Genomic DNA, 19,598 nt, shown 5'->3' on the forward strand with positions numbered 1-19,598 from the left:
ACTGTAAAATTGTGTTCATCGTGTGTGTGTGTGTGGAGCTGACAAGACCAAGTGTATGGCTAGATGAGTGAGCATGTAGAGAGGCTTTGAGTCCTATTTAAAGATGCATGTCCTCAGTTTTAGCATGCTCCAGACAAAATAAAGCAAAATGAATTTAACACGAGTGTGCAGTGTTTGTCACTGTCGCCCCACAGCAGGTTCCTGCTTTGACCGTGGCCTTTTGCAAGTTCTCCATGTGTCAGCGTATGTTTTCTCTGGCTTCCTCACTGTCTAAATGTGAGTGTAAAAGGTTGCTAGACTCTGAATGTTGGCCCTGCGACACACTGGCGACCTGTCCAGGGTGCTCTCCGCCTCTCGTCCAATATCAGCGGGGATTGGCTCCAGCTGACCGTCAAAGGATAAGTGGTATAGATAATGGATGGATCATTAAACATGTCCGTGGTGAGTTTATTAGCATTCCCATCCGTCTATTAAAATCCTAACTGTAAAACTATGTGGTATCACTTTGACAAGTAGGTGTGGATGTGTGCTGCCAAAGCCTTTTGACAAAAAAGGTTGATTTTGAAGGATAAGCCTCAAATTTTTGTCCATGTCAATAAATCCCACAAAAAAAGCAAAATCAACAATACAAAACAAGAAGCCTGGTCTAGGGATTTCCTCCGTGCCACGAAACAATTAGAAACACATTAGAAACACATTAGTGATCCACACTGCTGCACCTGGTCTCATCATTTGTTCTAGTCAACATGGACACTAGCTTCTTTTGACTCGATCCCAGGGATATTGTTCTGCTGCTTTAAATACTCACTGGAGCTGAAAACAAACCAAACAGTCTTTATTCCCGTCTGAGTAACAGCTCATAATAACTACACAGCACTCAGCTGTTTCAGAAAAATATTCTGCCTCTTTCAAAAAGAAAACTATACATTAATGAGCTGCTTTTAGAGATTCATGTCTTCATTAGGAACCAATGTATTAGACACTCCCTAACGCAGTCTGGAGGAGCCTGGGATCAAACCACCAGCCTTCTGGTTAGTGGACGACCCTCTCAATCCACAGACGCCCTGTACAAAAGATGTACTTTGTAATAGGAATGTATGTATTTCCCCTTTTTGTTGGAACTTAACCAGAGAAAATAGAACTTATTAAGCGACAAACAAACACACGAAATTCATTGAGTAGAAAAATGCACAGTATCCCCTATTATACCCTTTTTAACTTAACTCAAAGATAAGAATCTGTCCCTGCATGTTCTCATGTAGATTGAATACAGTATGAATTTATTTTGTCATCACTCATATCATTAATAAACTTGGATGGAGTTTTATACTCCTTTACAGAGGTTGCATACAGGGTTAAGACATTAGGGGAATATTGGTGAGCTGTGAATCCAGATGTGTCTGAAATGCATCTGTGTGCATGGCCTTTGTAAATCTTCACAGTGGAAAACGTGTGACCGGTGTTACCGTGGTACGATTTTGGAATTGACAGAAGAACAGGTGAGAAAACTTTGAGCCATCATTTAATGATGTCAAAATAAACCAATACAACTGCACAAACTTCAAGTGAGATAAATATTGAAATTCTCAATCTTGCGGAGAGTTGGTCACCAGGTCGTCTCTGCGCAGGAACACACTGACCTGACAGAAAGAAGCATCTACTCCAGCATTTCAGAACACATCAGCAGCAGGTCTCCTCAGTGATATGTGAGGGCCACGGCCATAGAGCACCAATACAGCCTCTGTCCATGTGACACTATCCCATCCTTTTTGTTGTATGTGTTGATATGGCTTTGCTTATATCCAAAGGATTAAAAAAATCACCTTTATGAAATTCTACATTGATCTTCAGCAAGTGAGTAAAATTTGTCATATTCAACTAATAGAAAAAAAAGAAGATCTCCCTTCACAAATTGATTTGCAGTGATGAGTCTCAAGTATAAAAAATAAGGAGAAATACAATGCGGTCTAGTTAAAATGAAAATAACTTTGCAGACAGCATCGTTGCTACTGAGTTCATGAAACTCATGCTAACTAATCCCAGACCCAAAATGATTCGTTATATACATGAAATCTTCTCACACAAATTCTAAATTAAAATGAAATAAAATGTAAATATTGAATAAAGCAAGGTGAGACTGACTTAGAGCGAAGAGAAGATGGAACACAATCAAAAGTGAGTGGAATTTACATTTCAGCTGTGAAGCTGTGTGATGCAGTAATAAATTTGATAAAATCCGTTTTGGTCCATGTGCAGGTGACAGACAGAATATAAAGGTGTCAAGAGACGTCAGAGGGGCTTTACCTGCCAGCCCATCCGCGGTTCAATTCCACAAAACTCCCCCACTTACCACTTCCTCGCAGTATGCTCTGCATTTTAAAACACTTTAAGACAAAAGTGATGATAGTAGCAAGTCCCCAGATTGTGGAATTCATGTCCTGCATGCTGCATGGCCACAAACTCAGTCCTTAGAAACACCTACTTTCCTATTCGCTCTCTGCAAACAAGTCATACCAGCCCCGACATCCTGGTGATTCCCCCCCAACACCTGCAGGGAAAAAGAAAAATATTCATCAATATCTGCATGGTGATCTATCGTTGTGAATACAGTGTCACCATAACTGTCAGAAGGGTTCAATCATAAGTGGCTTCCTTTACATGAAAATCTAGTTGCATTTACTTAATTACATTTATAAATTGATAAATAAACCTTTAGGAGTCAAAGTTAAAAAAGAATGATGCATACTTTTACACATATGTAAAATATTTTTTTTACATCCAACTTATACGATGATGTCTAAGTTTTTACTTGGCCTATCAACACCAAACACAAACTAGCACAGAGTTTCACGTCAGCACTTTCAACTGAACTTGAAACCAGCGCTCCACGTGTCTCTGTCTTTACAATGTGACGTCTTGAGCCGGACATGTGACTTGATCGAAGCGGCGTGATATCACACAGCAGTTTTCTATGCAATTTATTAAATAATCATGGAGCTTCACTCTGGACAAATATGATGATAATCCACATAAGTTTCAGGGTAATTAGAATGTGCCATATTGGGATATTAACTATATCGCTACTGTATTGATATATGGAATATAAGTAACGCTGTTGCAGTGCTGCAGAGAATTTGGCTCCAGACAAGAAAACAACTTGGTGGTTGTGTAAATGTGGTCAAATCACATTAGGTCTAATGAATCAAATGTTTTGGTTTGTCTGTTGCTGCAATTAACAATATCATGATATTGGTTTAAGGTATTATGGCTCCTGCTCACTGTGGACCGCAGTCAATCATTTCATAGAAGGACACCTTATGATGCAACAATGAGAATAAAGAGTCTGTGTGCTGACCTGCAGGGCCTGGCGCTTTAGTAGAGCCCGATCTCCCTCAGGTTAATCTTGATGATGACGTCAGTGACGGCGTCAAACACAAACTGCACGTTCTTGGTGTCCGTGGCACAAGTGAAGTGGGAGTAGATCTCCTTGGTGTCCTTTCTTTTATTCAAGTCTTCGAACTGGCACTGGATATAAGTTGCTGTCTCTTCATACGCGCTCCCACCTATATTAAAGAAAGGTCAGTTATAAAAAAAGAAATTGGTCAGAATTTGTACGGAAAACTAGAAATACTGTAGTTGTACGCCTCCACCAACCAGTACATTTATTTTCCAAATTCATATATGGTCACTATGACCTTTACCTTTAACCAATAAAATATATTTAGCTAATACAGTCTAGTGAACATGTGTTCCAAATTTGAAAGAATTCCCTTGAAGTCTTCCTGCGATATTACATTCACAAGGAAAAACATGTGTCCACCAAAATCTGATCAGTTCATCTTTGAGACCAAATGAATATTTGCACAAAATTTGAAGACATTTCCTCCAAAGCTTCTTGAGATATCACGTCCACGACAGACAGACGAATGGACGGACAACCTGAAAACATAATGCCAGCGGCCACTGTCTGTTGTCCTCTGGAAAACATCTTATTTTCAACAATGTGCGTTCAACGCACAAGAACCCATTTTCTTTCAGTTTTATTCCAGTGATAGTCAGGTGGTGACAATATTTGCTATTATTCATTTGATCAGATTATTGTTTATTCTTCTGTGGGACACAAATGGCGCTTCAGGCTCATGTTTTGATCATAAGTGGAAAAATAAAACTGACAGCAAAGCATTTGAAATAGAAACAGAGGCGCCCAGGAATTATTGACGACCTTTCAAGAGCTGAGATCGGCTGTTAAATTATGACTGCATCTATTGTGTGCAAGCACGAGCGATGTTCACTGACATGTTGGAGTCAACGAGCCGAGACACTCCGTTCAGTTGTGTAGCAGATTGATGAAGATAAAACCGTCAGCATTCACCATGGACATTAGAGCAGTCTGGGTTAAATACACCGACAAATGTCAAACAGCAGAAATAGTAAATAGTTGTTAATCTGTGAGTGATGGTATGTCAAGATAAATCTTGTTCACTTTTGAGTCACCTAATTGGATTGGCTCCATGGTGGATCAGTTCACATGTGATAAAACAGCTACAGGGAAACACAGTCAGTGTAAAACACACACACACACACACATAATGAAGAGAAGTTTTAAATTCAAAGCTTGTTTATAATATACCAACAACTCAGTAAACTGGCTTTTACTACATAAACTAAATCAGATATGTAAAATAAATCAAGAGCATGAATATACAGATCCAACTATTCAGCTGATAGATAAATACATATTTCCTCAGATACCAGCAGCCGAGGAGGGACTCACCAGAGAACTCGGGGTAGCAGATAGTGAGCGGACTCCTGCTGATCTTCTCCTCAAACAGGTCCTTCTTGTTGAGGAAGAGGATGATGGAGGTGAGCGTGAACCACTTGTTGTTGCAGATGGAGTCAAAAAGCTTCATGCTCTCATGCATCCGGTTCTGAGGAGGGAGCAGATGTGAACTTACCCATTATGGTGCCATTGGAAAATCATAAGTGAAATTAATGTATAAATATAATGACTGAATTCCAGATAGATAGATAGATAGATAGATGTGCTCTGCTCAATGAAATACAATTATTATTTTTATTAGTAAAATGCTAATGAACCTCTCATGGAAAACATAACTAGCAACTATTTGTGATATATATATATATTCATATATATATGAAGCTAAACACTACAGTCTATCATCATCATCATTTACCATCTCCTCATCCTCAGCCAAGACGAGGTCGTAGTCACTGAGCGCGACACAGAAAATGATGGAGGTTACTCCCTCAAAGCAGTGGATCCACTTCTTCCTCTCTGAGCGCTGACCCCCGACATCAAACATCCTGAGGACAGAGAGAGAGAGAGAGAGAGAGAGAGAGACTGCATGAATAAATGCACAGTGAATGTGCTCATTTTAATTTTACTGATTTATGAGGATGAGTGTGCAAATCTAGGGCAAGAGCACACACACACACACAGGCGGCATGCTGGTGACCTCACTCTGTAATCTCATGTTTGTGTCTGCTGCCTGTGTCTCCACCTGAGGCCGTCGGAGGTGAACTGAATCTACACTGAGCTGTTTAACTGACAGAGAAATGAAATGGAAGAGCGCTGCAAGCTTCAACACCAATCCAGTAATTACACACTCCCAGATCCAGAGCAGTTTTTTTATGGGGCTGCAAAGGCAGGCTAGGGAGGCTATTACAGTTCATGTTTCACCAATATTTATAAGTACAGGAGCTCGGCAAAATAATGTAAAAGGACTGAAGCTCTGTAATCACATTAACTGCTTCAAAGGTGGGTCACACTGGGCTGAATGCCAGACAGCAGCATTGGAGAGTTATACAAGAGGTTCGATAATCAGGGAACAGAGCTCCAAACAAGCAAAACATCTGCAACCAACATGCTGATGCCACAAACAAAACCATATTTTATCATATTTAATTATTATATAAGAATTTTCCTTCGATAAACATAGACAAAACAAGCTAAAGAGAAACAGACACTGCAAACACTAGGAAGTCGATGTAGATAATGACCATGCATTCTAAACATTCACTATGTAACTTCGGCTGCTATGGGTGTCTCAATCAATCAGGGTGGGATCATGGGAATTGTGTTCTTCACCACTGTTGCCGATGAAAAGCTAGATGAAGTGACTCAGACACAAATCATGGTCCCGATGTAATGTATTCAAAGAATAATCACTCCATACAAATACAAACAGTGGAAGGAAAAAACAACTAACTGGCTAACTGGCTAACTGTGTGTTTTACCTCCATCATACGTCGTTTGCCACAGAAGTTATAGCAGAGACGCAAAAAGCCACGGGTGATGCGGATATGACACAATTAAAAGGCGACCAACATGAAAAGTTTCGTTGTCTGGGAATAAAATTGGGGGGTTTTCTGAATTTGAACATAATCATTGGATGATTTAAAAACCAAAGTCAATTAAATATATAACACAGGTCTGAAGAATTGCTACATATTAAATCTTTAAAAGGACCTGCTTCTGCAATTTGTAAAGAAAAATTGATTCACTCTTTTTTCATGATAATTCACTTTAAAATAAAGAAAAAGTTCTGTCGCAGGAAAACAAATACTTCTCATCATTCGTAAAATAAAATCTTTTTTTACAAAGGGATGTCTCCTTGCAGCTTGGAATCCTAATTTTCATGGGACGAGTAAAAACATAAATTATTTTGTGAAGCTGAATTTAGCCGCTCAGTGTCCCCACTAATAATCTCACACCTTTTAAATCCTATGGTTAAGATCACCGGGTTGGGAATCACTGTGTTAAGCTTATAATGACATTTAGTTCTGACCAATAAAAGAAATCAACTCAGGTCCTCACTGCTCATAAAAGCTTAATAAGTTCTTTTGATGGCACAAACACAGCCCACCTCAGGCCAGGCTCCTTGGTAAGAAGTCAAATTGAAGTTTGTACTAACTTGAAGTAAAGATCTTTGAAGGTGAAGTGGGTTTCCACGATGCCAGTGGTCTTCACGCGTGTGCGCAACACATCCTGCTGAGTCGGGACATAGGTTGACTGGCAGATCCTGTCCAAGTCGTTCAAGTAGCTGAGAGACACAAAATACAGATGTATGCAGATGATCCCACGAGGAAATGTGCACACAAACTTTTAAAAAAACACATAGTAACATTATCTGGGGTTTTCCTACCATCCACCTATCCATGCATCCATTACCTATACAACGTATCCTTTGAGGGCTAACCCTAACCCGAACCCTTTACCTACTGTCAATTTAGATTCTCCAATAAACCTCACCCCAATCTGCATGTTTTGTTCCTGTGGGAGGAAACTTGAGTATCTGAGGCAAACCCACGCACTCCTGGGGAGAACATGCAAACTCCACACAGAAAGACCCCAGCTAAACCGGGATGTGAATTTGGAACAGTGCTGACAACACTGCTAACCACTGCCCCGGCTGTTCCACCATGTTTTCCAGACTTTCAGTATGAAAAATGACAAAATATTTTTTTTTCACATTTATGTCTGGAGAAGAAGTGGGGAGCTTGTTCTGCAGACACTCATCCGAGGACTTCACAGAATGATACTAAATAAGGGCTTATATTTTGGTGCATGATAAACACTGGCTCCTTGCGGGTTGAGCAAAAACAGACTAACTCCACTGGTTCCTCTTGTCTCATAGTGTGGCGCAGCGAGAGCCATGACAGCTCGGCTGTTTTCAAAACAAAGAAGACGTCCGTCACACCTTCGCATTAGGCTGCTTTTTCTTTCACGTCGAGCGTACAGAAGCAGAAATCCTTGTGTCTGTGTCTAATAAGTCCTGTAAAACCCAGTACAATATTTAATGGCCGTGGTGTCTGAAGAGCAGCAAGTGTCTTCTTTCCAGTTCTCCTTCTTAAGGAATGCACAACAATGACTGTGCAACAAGCTGACACAGGATCATGGAGAACAAGACACATCTTGCCTCCCTTTGGGTTCTAGGGAAAATATTACAGACAGTGAGGAGGAAAAACACTCCTCGTCAAAGAGGTCGCCCTCCTTGTGACAGTATCACAATAATAAAACAAATAACACACATTATGTGTGAGCTTGGAGATGGATGATGCACTATCATCGAAGCAGTTTCATACAGGGCTAATTAGTTGAGTATTTTTCCACCGTGTATTATCCAGAAAACTGGACTTGATTCATTTACAATTCTTGAGAAATCTGACTTGGAATCAGGTGGTGAAATGATCTCATCCCTCTTGGGGCTCTCCAAACAGTACTCCATTGATTTAGCAATCCACTCTTACAACACATGATATAACATCTAAACAAATAGAAAACCCCCCCAAAAGGATTGAAATTTAGGTGCAACCGAATACTGTTCCATGCATTTTTTCTTCCTTGCCAAAACCCGCAGCCTACATTACCCAGAATGCAACTCAACCAGAGCGTTTGCTACGCTTAAGCAGAGATGAGTAGCACTCTACAGAGGTCTGGTAAACTCACTTCTTTCTAAACTCCTCAGATATCTTTTTTTATTCAAACTTGCAGTCTTCAGCCCCAACAGACACTGACTCGAGTGGCCGAGTTCCCTTTTTAGTCAAAATAAACTACAGCTGGATACCATGTTAAATATGCAGATGTTTCTTCTTACTGAATGATTTAATACGTCTGTAGTTACTTCTATGAAACCTGTAGGGGTGTGTGTGTAGAGAAGTGCTCACTATGCAGCAGAATCGTTGAGCTGATACTCTCGTGACCGATCAAAGCAGGCCTGAACACCCCCATCCTTCCACAGCTTCAAAATGACGGCGGTCAGCTCGGCCGACATCACCCCTTCCTCCGCGGAGCTCGCCAGGGCAAACAGTTGGCGAGCATCGTCCTGGAAACAAAGACAATAATAGCTCTCATTGTAAAACTGTTCCTGTGCTGAGTCATATCATGAATGAGGGTGCAGCTCTTCGAAAGTCACATGTTAATGTCGAGTGTAGCTCGCTTACCCCCCGTGTGGCATCCCCAAATTCGATCTTTAACCGGCCCATCGCCCTGATGATGGCCATGATGGACTGGATGGTGTTACTGTACACAACCACTTTGTACTGCTTGCACTCCTCCTCTGAGTAGCCATCTTCATGAATGATTCTGACACAGAGATAAGAATCCAAGTCGGCTTTCAGAGTCCAGATAAATATTTGACAGTGGGAACAATGGCTTTAACAAATGTGGGGCAAATTACAGATTTGAAACATTTCACTGTCATTAGCGCTGGGATAGGAGCATCAGTGAGCATGCAGCGTGCCTAATGTGGGAACCGGGGGAGTCTATTCAGGTTCTGCCAGGCTACAGTTGGCCTCTGTGGTCATTGTTTGACATGTTAGAAAAACAGAGCCTCCCCCTCTTCATGAGCCGAGCAGAACGAGGCTCCGACTCCACAAAGATGAGCCCTGTTTGTAATCACAGCTCTCCTCTCACTATTAACCTCTGACATCAGGGCGGCAGCTGAGACAAGGAGCGAGCAGCGCCTGTCTTTTATCAGCTTGCAGGATGTAGGAGTTTGATATAACGTCATGTGCACTGTAACTTACTTCATCTGCTTTACTATGGTGCTTTTCCCAGATTCCCCAGCTCCTGAAAAGGAAGGACAGTGGATATATGAGGCAACATACAACAAACATGCTACCACATAATACCCCAGATTCTCCTCTCACACGGACGATCACGAAGCAGCTTTTCATCAGGGCTGAACTTAATCTGATCTCATCTAATCATACAGAGTGCAGTGTGTGTTTATGTCAAAACACTCAACAAACACACACCTTGTGATGAATTTCAATGGCAGACATTTAAGTGGAGCCTGAGGGAACGTATACAGTCAGGAGGTACTCCCCTGTGTAGTAGTGTGATGTTGCACTATATTATGAACTGGACGTACGTTTTACATTTTTACTCTTTCATTAATAGTTATCATCTTCTGATCCTGGTTCTCCTCTAATTCAAATGTTTTAATTCGCTTTCTATGAAGTTTGCATCAGAAATGAGAAGGATACTGTCCAAAACCATGAAAAGATTTCTCCAGACATATTTTTTCATAAACTTTAGCTTGCTAACCCACTGGTTAGGAATTTCTAACCAGCGCAAAAGGCCTGACACTCATATAGTAGCATGTGTTTGTTTCAGAAATTGCAGTTCATTTACCAATCACATTTTGATTTACAGTGTGTGGAACCAAAAATTATGGCCCAGGCCTTCCTGAAGGCCAGGGTGCCATCCACGAAGGATGCAAAGAAGGATGAAAATTGAGCAGGAGGCTAGCTCCAATCTTTGATGGCTGTTAAGCTAGATTGCAAGCGACCAAATAAGCATAAGTCTAATGCAGATCTTTTAAAATATATTTCAGCTGCTAGCTTACTGCTAATGTGTAAATCCTACATGCATTTAATGGGAGGCTGCAGTCATCCCTCTTCATGCAGCTAAAAATCTCTAAAAAAAGTGTTCAGCCCCCACAGCCGTACTATTACTGGAAAGATCAGATTTCAAATTAATTGTCAGTCATTTTCGTTTGCAGACAGACAAACATGTTCAAACACTTTCCCGGTTAGTCCCTAACCCCGTCACTGCACAGTGCAGATTGGGATCCACTGTATTGCATGTTGCAGAGATGAACTATATGAAGAGAGAAAGTGCCCTTTTTCTGGGGTGTTTTTTTTTTTTTATAAATAGAACATATCAGGTCGAGAGATTGGTGCTCCCGGGCGATGTTCTCTACCCTCCCTCCCTCCCACCTAATTTCCTGCCAGCAGCTAGCACTGTGTGGACACAACGCACACACACACACACACACACACACACACACACACACACACACACACACACACACACACACACACACACACACACAGTGAGAGTCAGTGTGATGAGTTACTTTGAGGCCACACCAAAATCCTAATTAAACAGTTCTTATTTGTTGGATAGGTCAATTGATGCAACACACACACTCCAGGCGAGAGACCAGTATCGATATTAGGTTACATATAAAAGAATTAACGCGCCATTGAGGTCGGTCTTTTTGGAATAAAGCCTATTTATCTAATTATTTGCAAAAATTGCCCTTTATGAATTTGGGCCCCTGCTCCTCAAACATCCTCTGCACGTCCCTGACCTTTACAGTATTTCTACGACAGTCAGCCAAACAGGAAACAGTTGTCACGCTCAGGCCGAGCCCGTGTTTTTCCACTGTAGAGACAATCTCAGACATCAAGCTGTTCTGGGTGTAGAGAGCAGAGGGGCTATAGAAAAACTGCATATGATTCAAATATACCCCCCTCTAAATATTCAATAGCTGTGTCTCTGACCCAGACCCAACTGTACCGTACAGAGGATACTATCACTCTATGTTCATAACAACTATCTCATTACAATTGAGGTTATGTAGATGTGTATGACAAACGAACAATAAAAAACAACCCTATTGAAAAACCTCCTGTTTATTGATAAGAAAGATTCAGTTTATTTTAAGCTCTTCTTTCCTCTTTTAAAAGGTGTTGGAACATTTTAAATACTGAAAAATCTGCCAAAAAAAAAAAAAAAACTCAATTAATTTATCGACAACCACTTAATTGCAGCGACCTAACTTCATTGATTGTGTAGATTATAAAAGCAACAAGTTCAAGTCCAAAAATAATAGACTTCCATCCATTATCTATACTGCTTATCCTTTTATGACATTGGGCAAGAGGCGGGGTGCAGATCCACAGATTTTCAGACTAATGGCAGCCATGAGAAAAAAGCTTTTTGGGCTGCAGTACCATAGTTGGCAAAAAATAAATAAAATGGCGGTGACTCACTGTGGAATGATATATTTTAAATAGCTGTGGTTTAATTAAAGAGGCATACAAATGCATATGTACATTAGCTGTCAAACTAATGATTTCCATAAACATCTGAGTTGAGTTTACACTGGCAGTAGAGCCTTAATTTAACCGCAGTAATCATCAGGAACTGGTATTTAAAATATGGATACCTGCTTCTGTTTTAAAACCAACCAGAAGTAAACCTGAGATTATTTCAAAATAAGGGCACAGATTTTCTAAGAACTTGTATTCCCCCAAAAGGTGGTGAGACACATGTACTCAGCGACTCAGGAATCCTTAGCAGATGAATTTTGTCAAGGAGGCTTATAGTAGAGTAATGTGTTCAGATGGCCGGCCAACAAGAATTAATTCCCTGAATTCTTGGGTTAAGCTGTCACCAGCAAAAAGAGACTTAGGCTCGCTCACACAGACAGGGAGGAGAGGACAAATTGTAATGGTTCCCCCTCCACTGGCCCATCAGCCACCAGTTCTCTCATTCATGGCATTTTTTGGCTGATAATCAACTGTGTCCCGCTGCCAGTTCACAAACCAAATTTACACAAGCATTCAGAGACTTGTCCAAACCCACACACGAGTCCAAGCCTCGGTTAACAGGAATCTCAAATTCACTTTTATTTTTTATATTTCTGAATCACTGGTTGTGGTTGAACAGGAGAACATTTTCATTGGAAGGGTGCATTGGCTCTCCTGCTTTGTGGTTGTGCATAAAGAACGGCAGCTGAACTCCTCTTTGTTTTCCCCCCATAACTCTCTCGCTCCTGCACAGACAGGGAGTGGTGGGCACTGCCTGGAAAAATCCCCCCCCCCCCCCCCCCCCTAAACTCTGTGGTGGGGACTTGAAAATGACTACATGAATGTTTCCATACATTGAGATTTTAGCCTGCATTGTGACGTTATACCACCACACCAGTCAGACTGAAGTAAATCTAAAAAAACTAAATTGATCTGAAACCATGTCGATCCAACAACCACATCTGTGTCTACACTAACTATCTATTTCAGGTTTCACTTCTGTCATTACACTCTTGGCTAAACTACATAAAATAGCTCATCTTCCACACAACAAAACAAAACAATGCAAATTTGCTGCAATACACCAACAAAACAGTTGAAACACATTAGATGAGAAAATAAAATAAAAGCTGTGGATACTAGAGGCTCTGAAATGGTACGGATGATTTACTGGCCTGGTTTTGTTCTGCCATATCTTCTATAGATTAAGGTAAATCCCAGTAAACATAAACTCTCTGATGGGAAAATTTCATTTTAAATTCAAGATTTAATTCGAGAACAAAAGCAAGAATAAATGAAGAATAAATTAATCCCATATCTGGAGATTTGCTAAAACATGGAAATGATAATACACTAAAGATCCTGTATTTAAATCAGTTAATTGGGATTCATTTGGAAGAATGACTTTGAATCTCTCAACTGAATTTTAAACATTTGTACGTTTTAGAGCACGGCAGCTCATTAACTAATTAAAAAAAATCATAAAACACTGCCTCAGTAACAAATCAGAGACACAATCTGAGTGACACGGACACAGCTCATCATTTCATGGTACAAGTGAATTGATTCGTCAGTTTGATACACCGGTTTTATCAACACCATCAAACTGTTAGAAAATATGTCTGTCTTGTGGAAACTTTTCACCGATGACCCATCACACAGGAAGACGTGCTTCACGAATGACTATTATGAGGATTTCCTGCCCATAGCTAAATCAAAAGCTGCGTCTGTACTCTGAATCATCTATATAATGAAATACTTTGCATGACTATTAACTCTGGTCACATATATCAGGCCATCATTAATCAGACTTACAACATGATATATACAACTCGGGCATGTTACAGGAAAGTGAGGACTCAATAAAACTGAGTGGAGAGTTTTTCTGAAAACTGAAGCAAGTCAATACCACCAGATGAGTATCTTCATCATATCACTTGTTTGACATCAAGTGTCGTTTTTTACATTTACACGTGAATGTCTCAATCGAAAGGGCCTGAACTTTGCAGTACAACAATGCATCAGTATAATCAAGTTCACGTCAACACATTACTGCAAATGCTGTGTGGACTACTTTTATTAGAGATATTCACCAAAGGGTTTTTTCCTTCACAATACCGATTCCGATACCTACTGTTGTTGTGTATGACCTGGCTCAGGTCAAACCCTTGCCACGTACCCCTGGACTTGCACATGGTAGATATTGCCGTTTTCATTGTGGGACTTTCCAGCATGAATTATTGCCAAGAGGCTAACATGTTGGCTAGCTCTGGCTAACGCTTCTCTACTGGAAATCACCTCTTCTTCATGCCTCTCTAAAAACAGTACTTGCCAGTGGCAGTGCAGCGTAAAAGGTAACTGCAGTTTTATCTGAGTGAAAAATATACTTTAAAGTGGTAGTATCTGATCGGTACATAGATTTGTGTATCCACCGATGGCATTTTGTCCATATGAGAGGCTGTTCTGATGCTGGTATCATAACATCTGTTTTTATGGTTATTTCAACATCATATTTTCTACATACTAAAATGCCTTTTATTTATATATTTTTATTCGATTTTAATTTTAGAATATTGGGATTAAGAGTAAGTTTTAGTTAATGCTAAATATCTAATCAATATTTCTATATTAACAATAGATAGCTGATGAACGGAGAATTATCATCCTCGGCTCTACACAGCGTTTTAACATCTTTAAGGTCATTGTTTTTGTTTTTTATGACTCATCCCTTTTACTGTTCTGCTTCACCCTCACAGTTCTCATTAGAGTGTATTACAGCTGCAGGCCGCTCTTCAACGTTAGTGACAAACTGCAGAACACAGTGTAGGATTGAGCAGCTAAATTTCCAGTTATTTCCCTCAGGAGACGTTGGAGAAAATAACAGAACTAAAAGAGAGTGAATATTGGCTTTAGATGCAATAGATTGCCAGAAACAACCCCAGATAAAGGTTCATGCTGCAACAATCATGCTTGAGGTGTAAATGGGTTTCCTGGCAAGTTCCCCACTGTTTCATAAGGTCCCCAAGTGGCGGAAAAAAACATCTTAAACCAATAATCATGATTTATGATTTAACAGAACATACCACGATAAATACTGACCACAAAGCTCCTTAAAATAAATCTGAGGGGATAGTGAAAAGAAATGCTAGAGATTGTTGAGGAAACTTTCCCCAAACGTTCCTGTAAAAGTTCTTCACTGGAGATAACGTCACTGCTCACAAAGCGTGACCACACAATGGCCTTGGGGGTCATAAAGTAGGAAAAAAATCTGGGAACTACTGGTGGACACACAAACACATGTCCAGCTATAAAATAGGATGTGGAGTTAAATCACTTCTTGTAAACTGGCACGAGAGATTTACAGTCAGGGAGCAAATGTTGAGTGGTGCAGGACTGGGGTCATTTGGTCCACACTCACGTTGCCAGCACCACTGAGAGTCTCACTAATATCCACCAAACCAACAGAGAATCTACAGACAGGCAGTGATCCTGACGAGCTGGTGCAGACATCATGACTCTGAACCTTAAGAGGATTTCAAGTAGCTGAAGTTTTGTTCCAGTGAGACAAACTGAAATGAACAGACCAGTCCTCAATGGAAAAACTTTCTAAAGTTAGTTAAATTAAATCACTACAAGTACAGCCAATGAGGAATAATACATATCACAGCTAAAGCCTGACTCATTTATCAGTTGGCCAATAAAATCAGATGATATGAGCCTTTCACAGACATGTCTGTGCTTATGCTTAAACTGTAAAATACCAAGCCTCAATTTATACCTGTTTAACATCAGTCTCAGTCATCAGCCTCTTTTCCACTGGTCGAAAAAAAAACACCAACATTTGGCTTTTGTCTGCAATGGGCATGGATACAATCAGCATTCACTCCCGGGTCAAATGACTCTATAGTAGACACAGGTTTTTATCAGCAGTGATAGAAACATGGCACCTAGGTGAAGCACTTATTTCTTCTTCTGCTTTATTTCAGCAGAACAAACACATTTTCTGATGCAATGTTATGACCCGCATTGAACTTAAACGTGAATAGCCATGATTGTTTTGTACTTATTGTTATTTTTACTTGGGTACAATGTGTAGCAGCAAATTTTGCTTCATATCGTGTAAGATGCAACAAGACAGCAAGGTTTCCGAAACGTTAGTGACATCGAAAATGACTTTGCATTGACAATGCAAAGAAACAAATCACTGTTACACGTTGTTCCCAAGATGTAAAAACATGAAGTACAAGAGTGTTCATGGCTATTTAAACACCAACACCCAGAAGCGCAATGCGTGTTGTGTCAGAAAAGGTGCAGCATCAGTGTGTAAACTGTCAAAATAAAGCGGAAGAAGAAGAAATTAGCATGGAGCAAACGCCGACCCTGCAGACCCATTTTACCCAGAAGTATAAAGCCGAATGTATCCATTCCAGTGGCATTTAAAAGCCAGATGTTAGTGGGGGGTTTTGACCAGTGGAAAACAGGCTTTATATTTCTTTGTCATGACGGTTTGATAACAACATCTTAGGAATCATAGCCAATTAAAAAAAAAATATATATATATATATATCAGTCGATATATCGGCATCAGACATTTTTAACTATCTGTCTCAACATCGCCCCGCAAAAATCTATATCGGTCTAATCCCAGCAACCTGAAAAAATATCATCTAAATCAGACATGCTGCGACTGACTTTGGTATAACCAGCTTCTCACTTGGGAGATTTCAGATAAAATCTTCACATTTTTCCATTTCTTGTTGTTTAGATCCTAGACTGTGTTGACCCAGACCAGTGCCTGCTGCTGCCAGGTTGTGTATAGAGGCCTGCGTGAGTTACTGCTTAGTGACAACTGTGATGACACACATGTCAACACACAGTCGCCTCAGAGCACGTCCTCCCTACGTCTCAACAATCCATAGGCTACAGGAGAGAAAAGCCCTGTCAGCACCAACATCTGGTTTGCTGCTGCTCGTCAGAGAGGGAATGAGGAGCCACAGCTGCATTACAGGAGGAGGAGGAGGAGGAGGAGGAGTGGATCAACTACAAACTGTAGTGAAAGAGTGCAACAACTTCACGATATAAACTAATGAATGCAGAGACAAGGAGAGAGTGTTGTGGTTCATACCGAGCAGGAGCAGCTTCACTTCTCTGGAGGACTTGTCCCTGTCGTCCCGCAGGTTTCTATCAATCATCTTACTCCTCTCCACTGCAGCTTTGTCCTCGGCGCTGATCGTGCAGCCCATTCTTCTGTCTGTGGCTCTCCGGTGACTTCTCTCGGCGTGTGTGGGTCTGTCTCAGCAGTTCATGAGCTGCGGGGAAACCAACGTGTTTGGCTCGGTGAAGTTTCACAGCCACGGACACAGAGAGTGGGTGGGGTGGGGTGGGGGGGGGGGGGAGAAAGGCGTTGGCAGTGGAGGCTCGTCGGTCCAACTACAGTCTCACAGCTTCAGTCCACACACTGTCTGTCTGTCTGCGTCTATCTGTGTGTCTGTCTGTGTCCGTCTGTGAAGATGATTAAATTCAAGTCTTTACGCAGGAGGAGCGAAAAACCCAAATGCGTCCTTTAAAATCCTTTTCTCCAACTTCTCCAGAGTTTTGTCTCACGCAGAACAACTTAAAAAAAATGTGAATAATAAAACAAATAGACTTAAAGTACAAACTTGTGTTTTAAAAAGCGCTTAATCCAGTGTTTTCAGAGTAAATACACAACCATGCTGCGCAGCCGCGCGCTCATCCAGCTGATCCAGAGGCAAACCAAGAGAACTGCTCTGGGGGGGAAGAGGGAAAATTGATGCGCCCTACGGGGGCTGATGGGAAATGTAGTCCCTTCTAAAAGTGCCAGATGTAGCTTGTCCTGCGCGTGCATGTGCAGCACAGATGTCACTCAAAGTGGATGCACTTCTCACAGATCCTCTTAAACTCGTGTGTGATGTAGTATTAGTCACATTCTGCAGGTTTTCTCTGCAGCTCCACGTCCCTGACCTGCAGACACTGTGGCAGCAGGGTTGTGTGGTGTGACAGCGCCCCCAGCGGTCCCACACCTGGACTGCACATAGATTCATCTCTGCATGTTTGTTTGCCGTGTGTCGGCAGGTAAACACATGTCCCACACGTGTCTCCGGTAAACAGGTCAAACTGTGACTTCGTTTGGCCTGAGTGTCATGTTCAAGCTGAACCCTTCTGGATGTGTAGTGGCAGCACTGAGGTGGGTTCATCAACACAGTAACTTCAGTCGATCATCTCAATGCTAACCTGTAGCAACAACATCACCGTGTTAGATTCCATGTGTTATCCCACTTTAACTTCACCTCAGCAGGGTTTGGAGCAGAGTCAGTGAGATCTGCTCTGTGAGTTTAAAGGTTTTTTGTGGAAATAATAGACCCACAATTTAATCGCTTGTGTAAAAATACCAGGAAATAGTGAAATTCTTTTCGTTTCTGGTGTCTTCACTTGCTTGTTTTGTTCATACAACACATGAAAAATGATCTTATATGACAAAGAAACACAGTAAATCCCACAGTAATTTTACAGAGAACATTTGATATTTTTGTACTGCAAAAAGTCACAACACAAGCAAACTCGTGCAAATTCAATGCTCTGTGAAGTTATAGAAGTCTGCTACTTGTCAGTGGTGATGGAACTTCACAAAGCATTGAACAACAGGTTTGTCACCTTTTTGGGTCGCCTGGAAACATTTCCGTTGTTGTTTTCCCAATTTACAGCACGTTTCTGTATTTGCATGTGTTGTGACTTTTTGCAGCGCATGTGTCGTCAAATTGATGAAGTTGTTTTCTTAATTTGCAAGTGTGTTTACCATTTGTATATGTTTCTTAATTTGCAGTGTGTTGAGCTCTCTCTGGGCCACCGTAGTTATGCCTTTATTAATTAAACGTCTGCTTTATACCATGATAACCACTTCTCTGCTTGACAAAACCTGTTTTGAAGCTTTTTCTAAAATAGATTACTTGAATTTATGTCAGCTGTATGTTCATGTAACACCAATAAAGATGATTTTTGACCTCCCCGAATTTGTTCTCATTAATCAATTGTAACTGAGCTGCAATGCATTTATATTAAAGCCAATAGTTATAACTTATAAACCAATTGTAAGGGATGCCTTGTTTGAAAATGATAAAATAATATTATACACATGGTTAAAACAATAATTTGATATCTGATGTGGAGCTTTAGTAATTGAATTCCAGTATAAGTAAAGTTATTTAAAAATTCCATTGCTAATAGCGGCTGGCTTATTAATAGATAATCTTGTTGAAACCCAGCTGAAGGTCCTGGTGTCTGTACATTTTCGAAGTCGTCTAAACTTTGCTCCTTCCCCCCCAAACAGCTTGACTCTCCTGCTCCTCCTGCTGGAGCCCTCAACACCATCATCAGCTCCGGTTACCAAGGCAACAGCTGATTTCAGTGGAGTCAGGATTTGGTAGTGAGTGAGAAATTCACAGTATTGAGTTCATGTGTGATCCAGTAGTGATGTCACAGCAGACAGAACTGACAGGTGAACATGCTCGCGTTGAGCTCACATCTGTGTGTGTTCAGCTGATACGAAACCCAAACTCCTCCTCACAATCAACGTGCTGTGCACCCAGTGACCCTCGAGGGGGGGGCACGACGGTGGCATCCGTTCTTCAGCAGTTTTTGCTGGCTGTGCTGTAGTCCACCACAAAGGTCAGTCTGTTTGAACCGTTTCCCTGCACTGCGGGAGGCGCCCTCCCAGGCTCGACATGAAAGCTATG

The 19,598-nt window shown here is 41.0% G+C and overlaps 1 protein-coding gene across 2 annotated transcripts; it reads right to left on the reverse strand.

Moving 5' to 3' along the window:
- Positions 1–1,263: 1,263 nt before the first annotated feature.
- Positions 1,264–17,612, reverse strand: gnai3 (guanine nucleotide binding protein (G protein), alpha inhibiting activity polypeptide 3). 2 transcript variants are annotated; one of them, XM_034590029.1, is made up of 9 exons: positions 16,973–17,612; positions 9,550–9,592; positions 8,965–9,106; positions 8,689–8,846; positions 6,936–7,064; positions 5,196–5,325; positions 4,775–4,928; positions 3,356–3,563; positions 1,264–2,548 (listed from the first exon to the last, which is right to left on the reverse strand). In XM_034590029.1, exons 1-8 carry the CDS (start codon positions 17,088–17,090, stop codon positions 3,373–3,375), a joined length of 1,065 nt encoding a protein of 354 aa, XP_034445920.1. In that variant the 5' UTR covers positions 17,091–17,612; the 3' UTR covers positions 1,264–2,548; positions 3,356–3,372. The 2 variants fall into 2 exon arrangements, with proteins under 2 accessions (XP_034445920.1, XP_034445919.1); XM_034590028.1 differs by having other exon boundaries at positions 8,689–8,849; positions 8,968–9,106; positions 16,973–17,611.
- Positions 17,613–19,598: the final 1,986 nt, after the last annotated feature.

This window comes from Hippoglossus hippoglossus, chromosome 7, assembly GCF_009819705.1.
Source record: "Hippoglossus hippoglossus isolate fHipHip1 chromosome 7, fHipHip1.pri, whole genome shotgun sequence".
NCBI lineage: Eukaryota > Metazoa > Chordata > Actinopteri > Pleuronectiformes > Pleuronectidae > Hippoglossus > Hippoglossus hippoglossus.

Coding starts and splice junctions, on each gene's coding strand:
- gnai3 (XM_034590029.1), bottom strand. CDS start 17,090: ATGGGCTGCACGATCAGCGCCGAGGACAAAGCTGCAGTGGAGAGGAGT. Junction 9,593..16,972: donor AGTGAAGCTGCTCCTGCTCG/GTATGAACCACA, acceptor CTTCCTTTTCAG/GAGCTGGGGAATCTGGGAAA. Junction 3,564..4,774: donor CTGCTACCCCGAGTTCTCTG/GTGAGTCCCTCC, acceptor TCTTTAATATAG/GTGGGAGCGCGTATGAAGAG.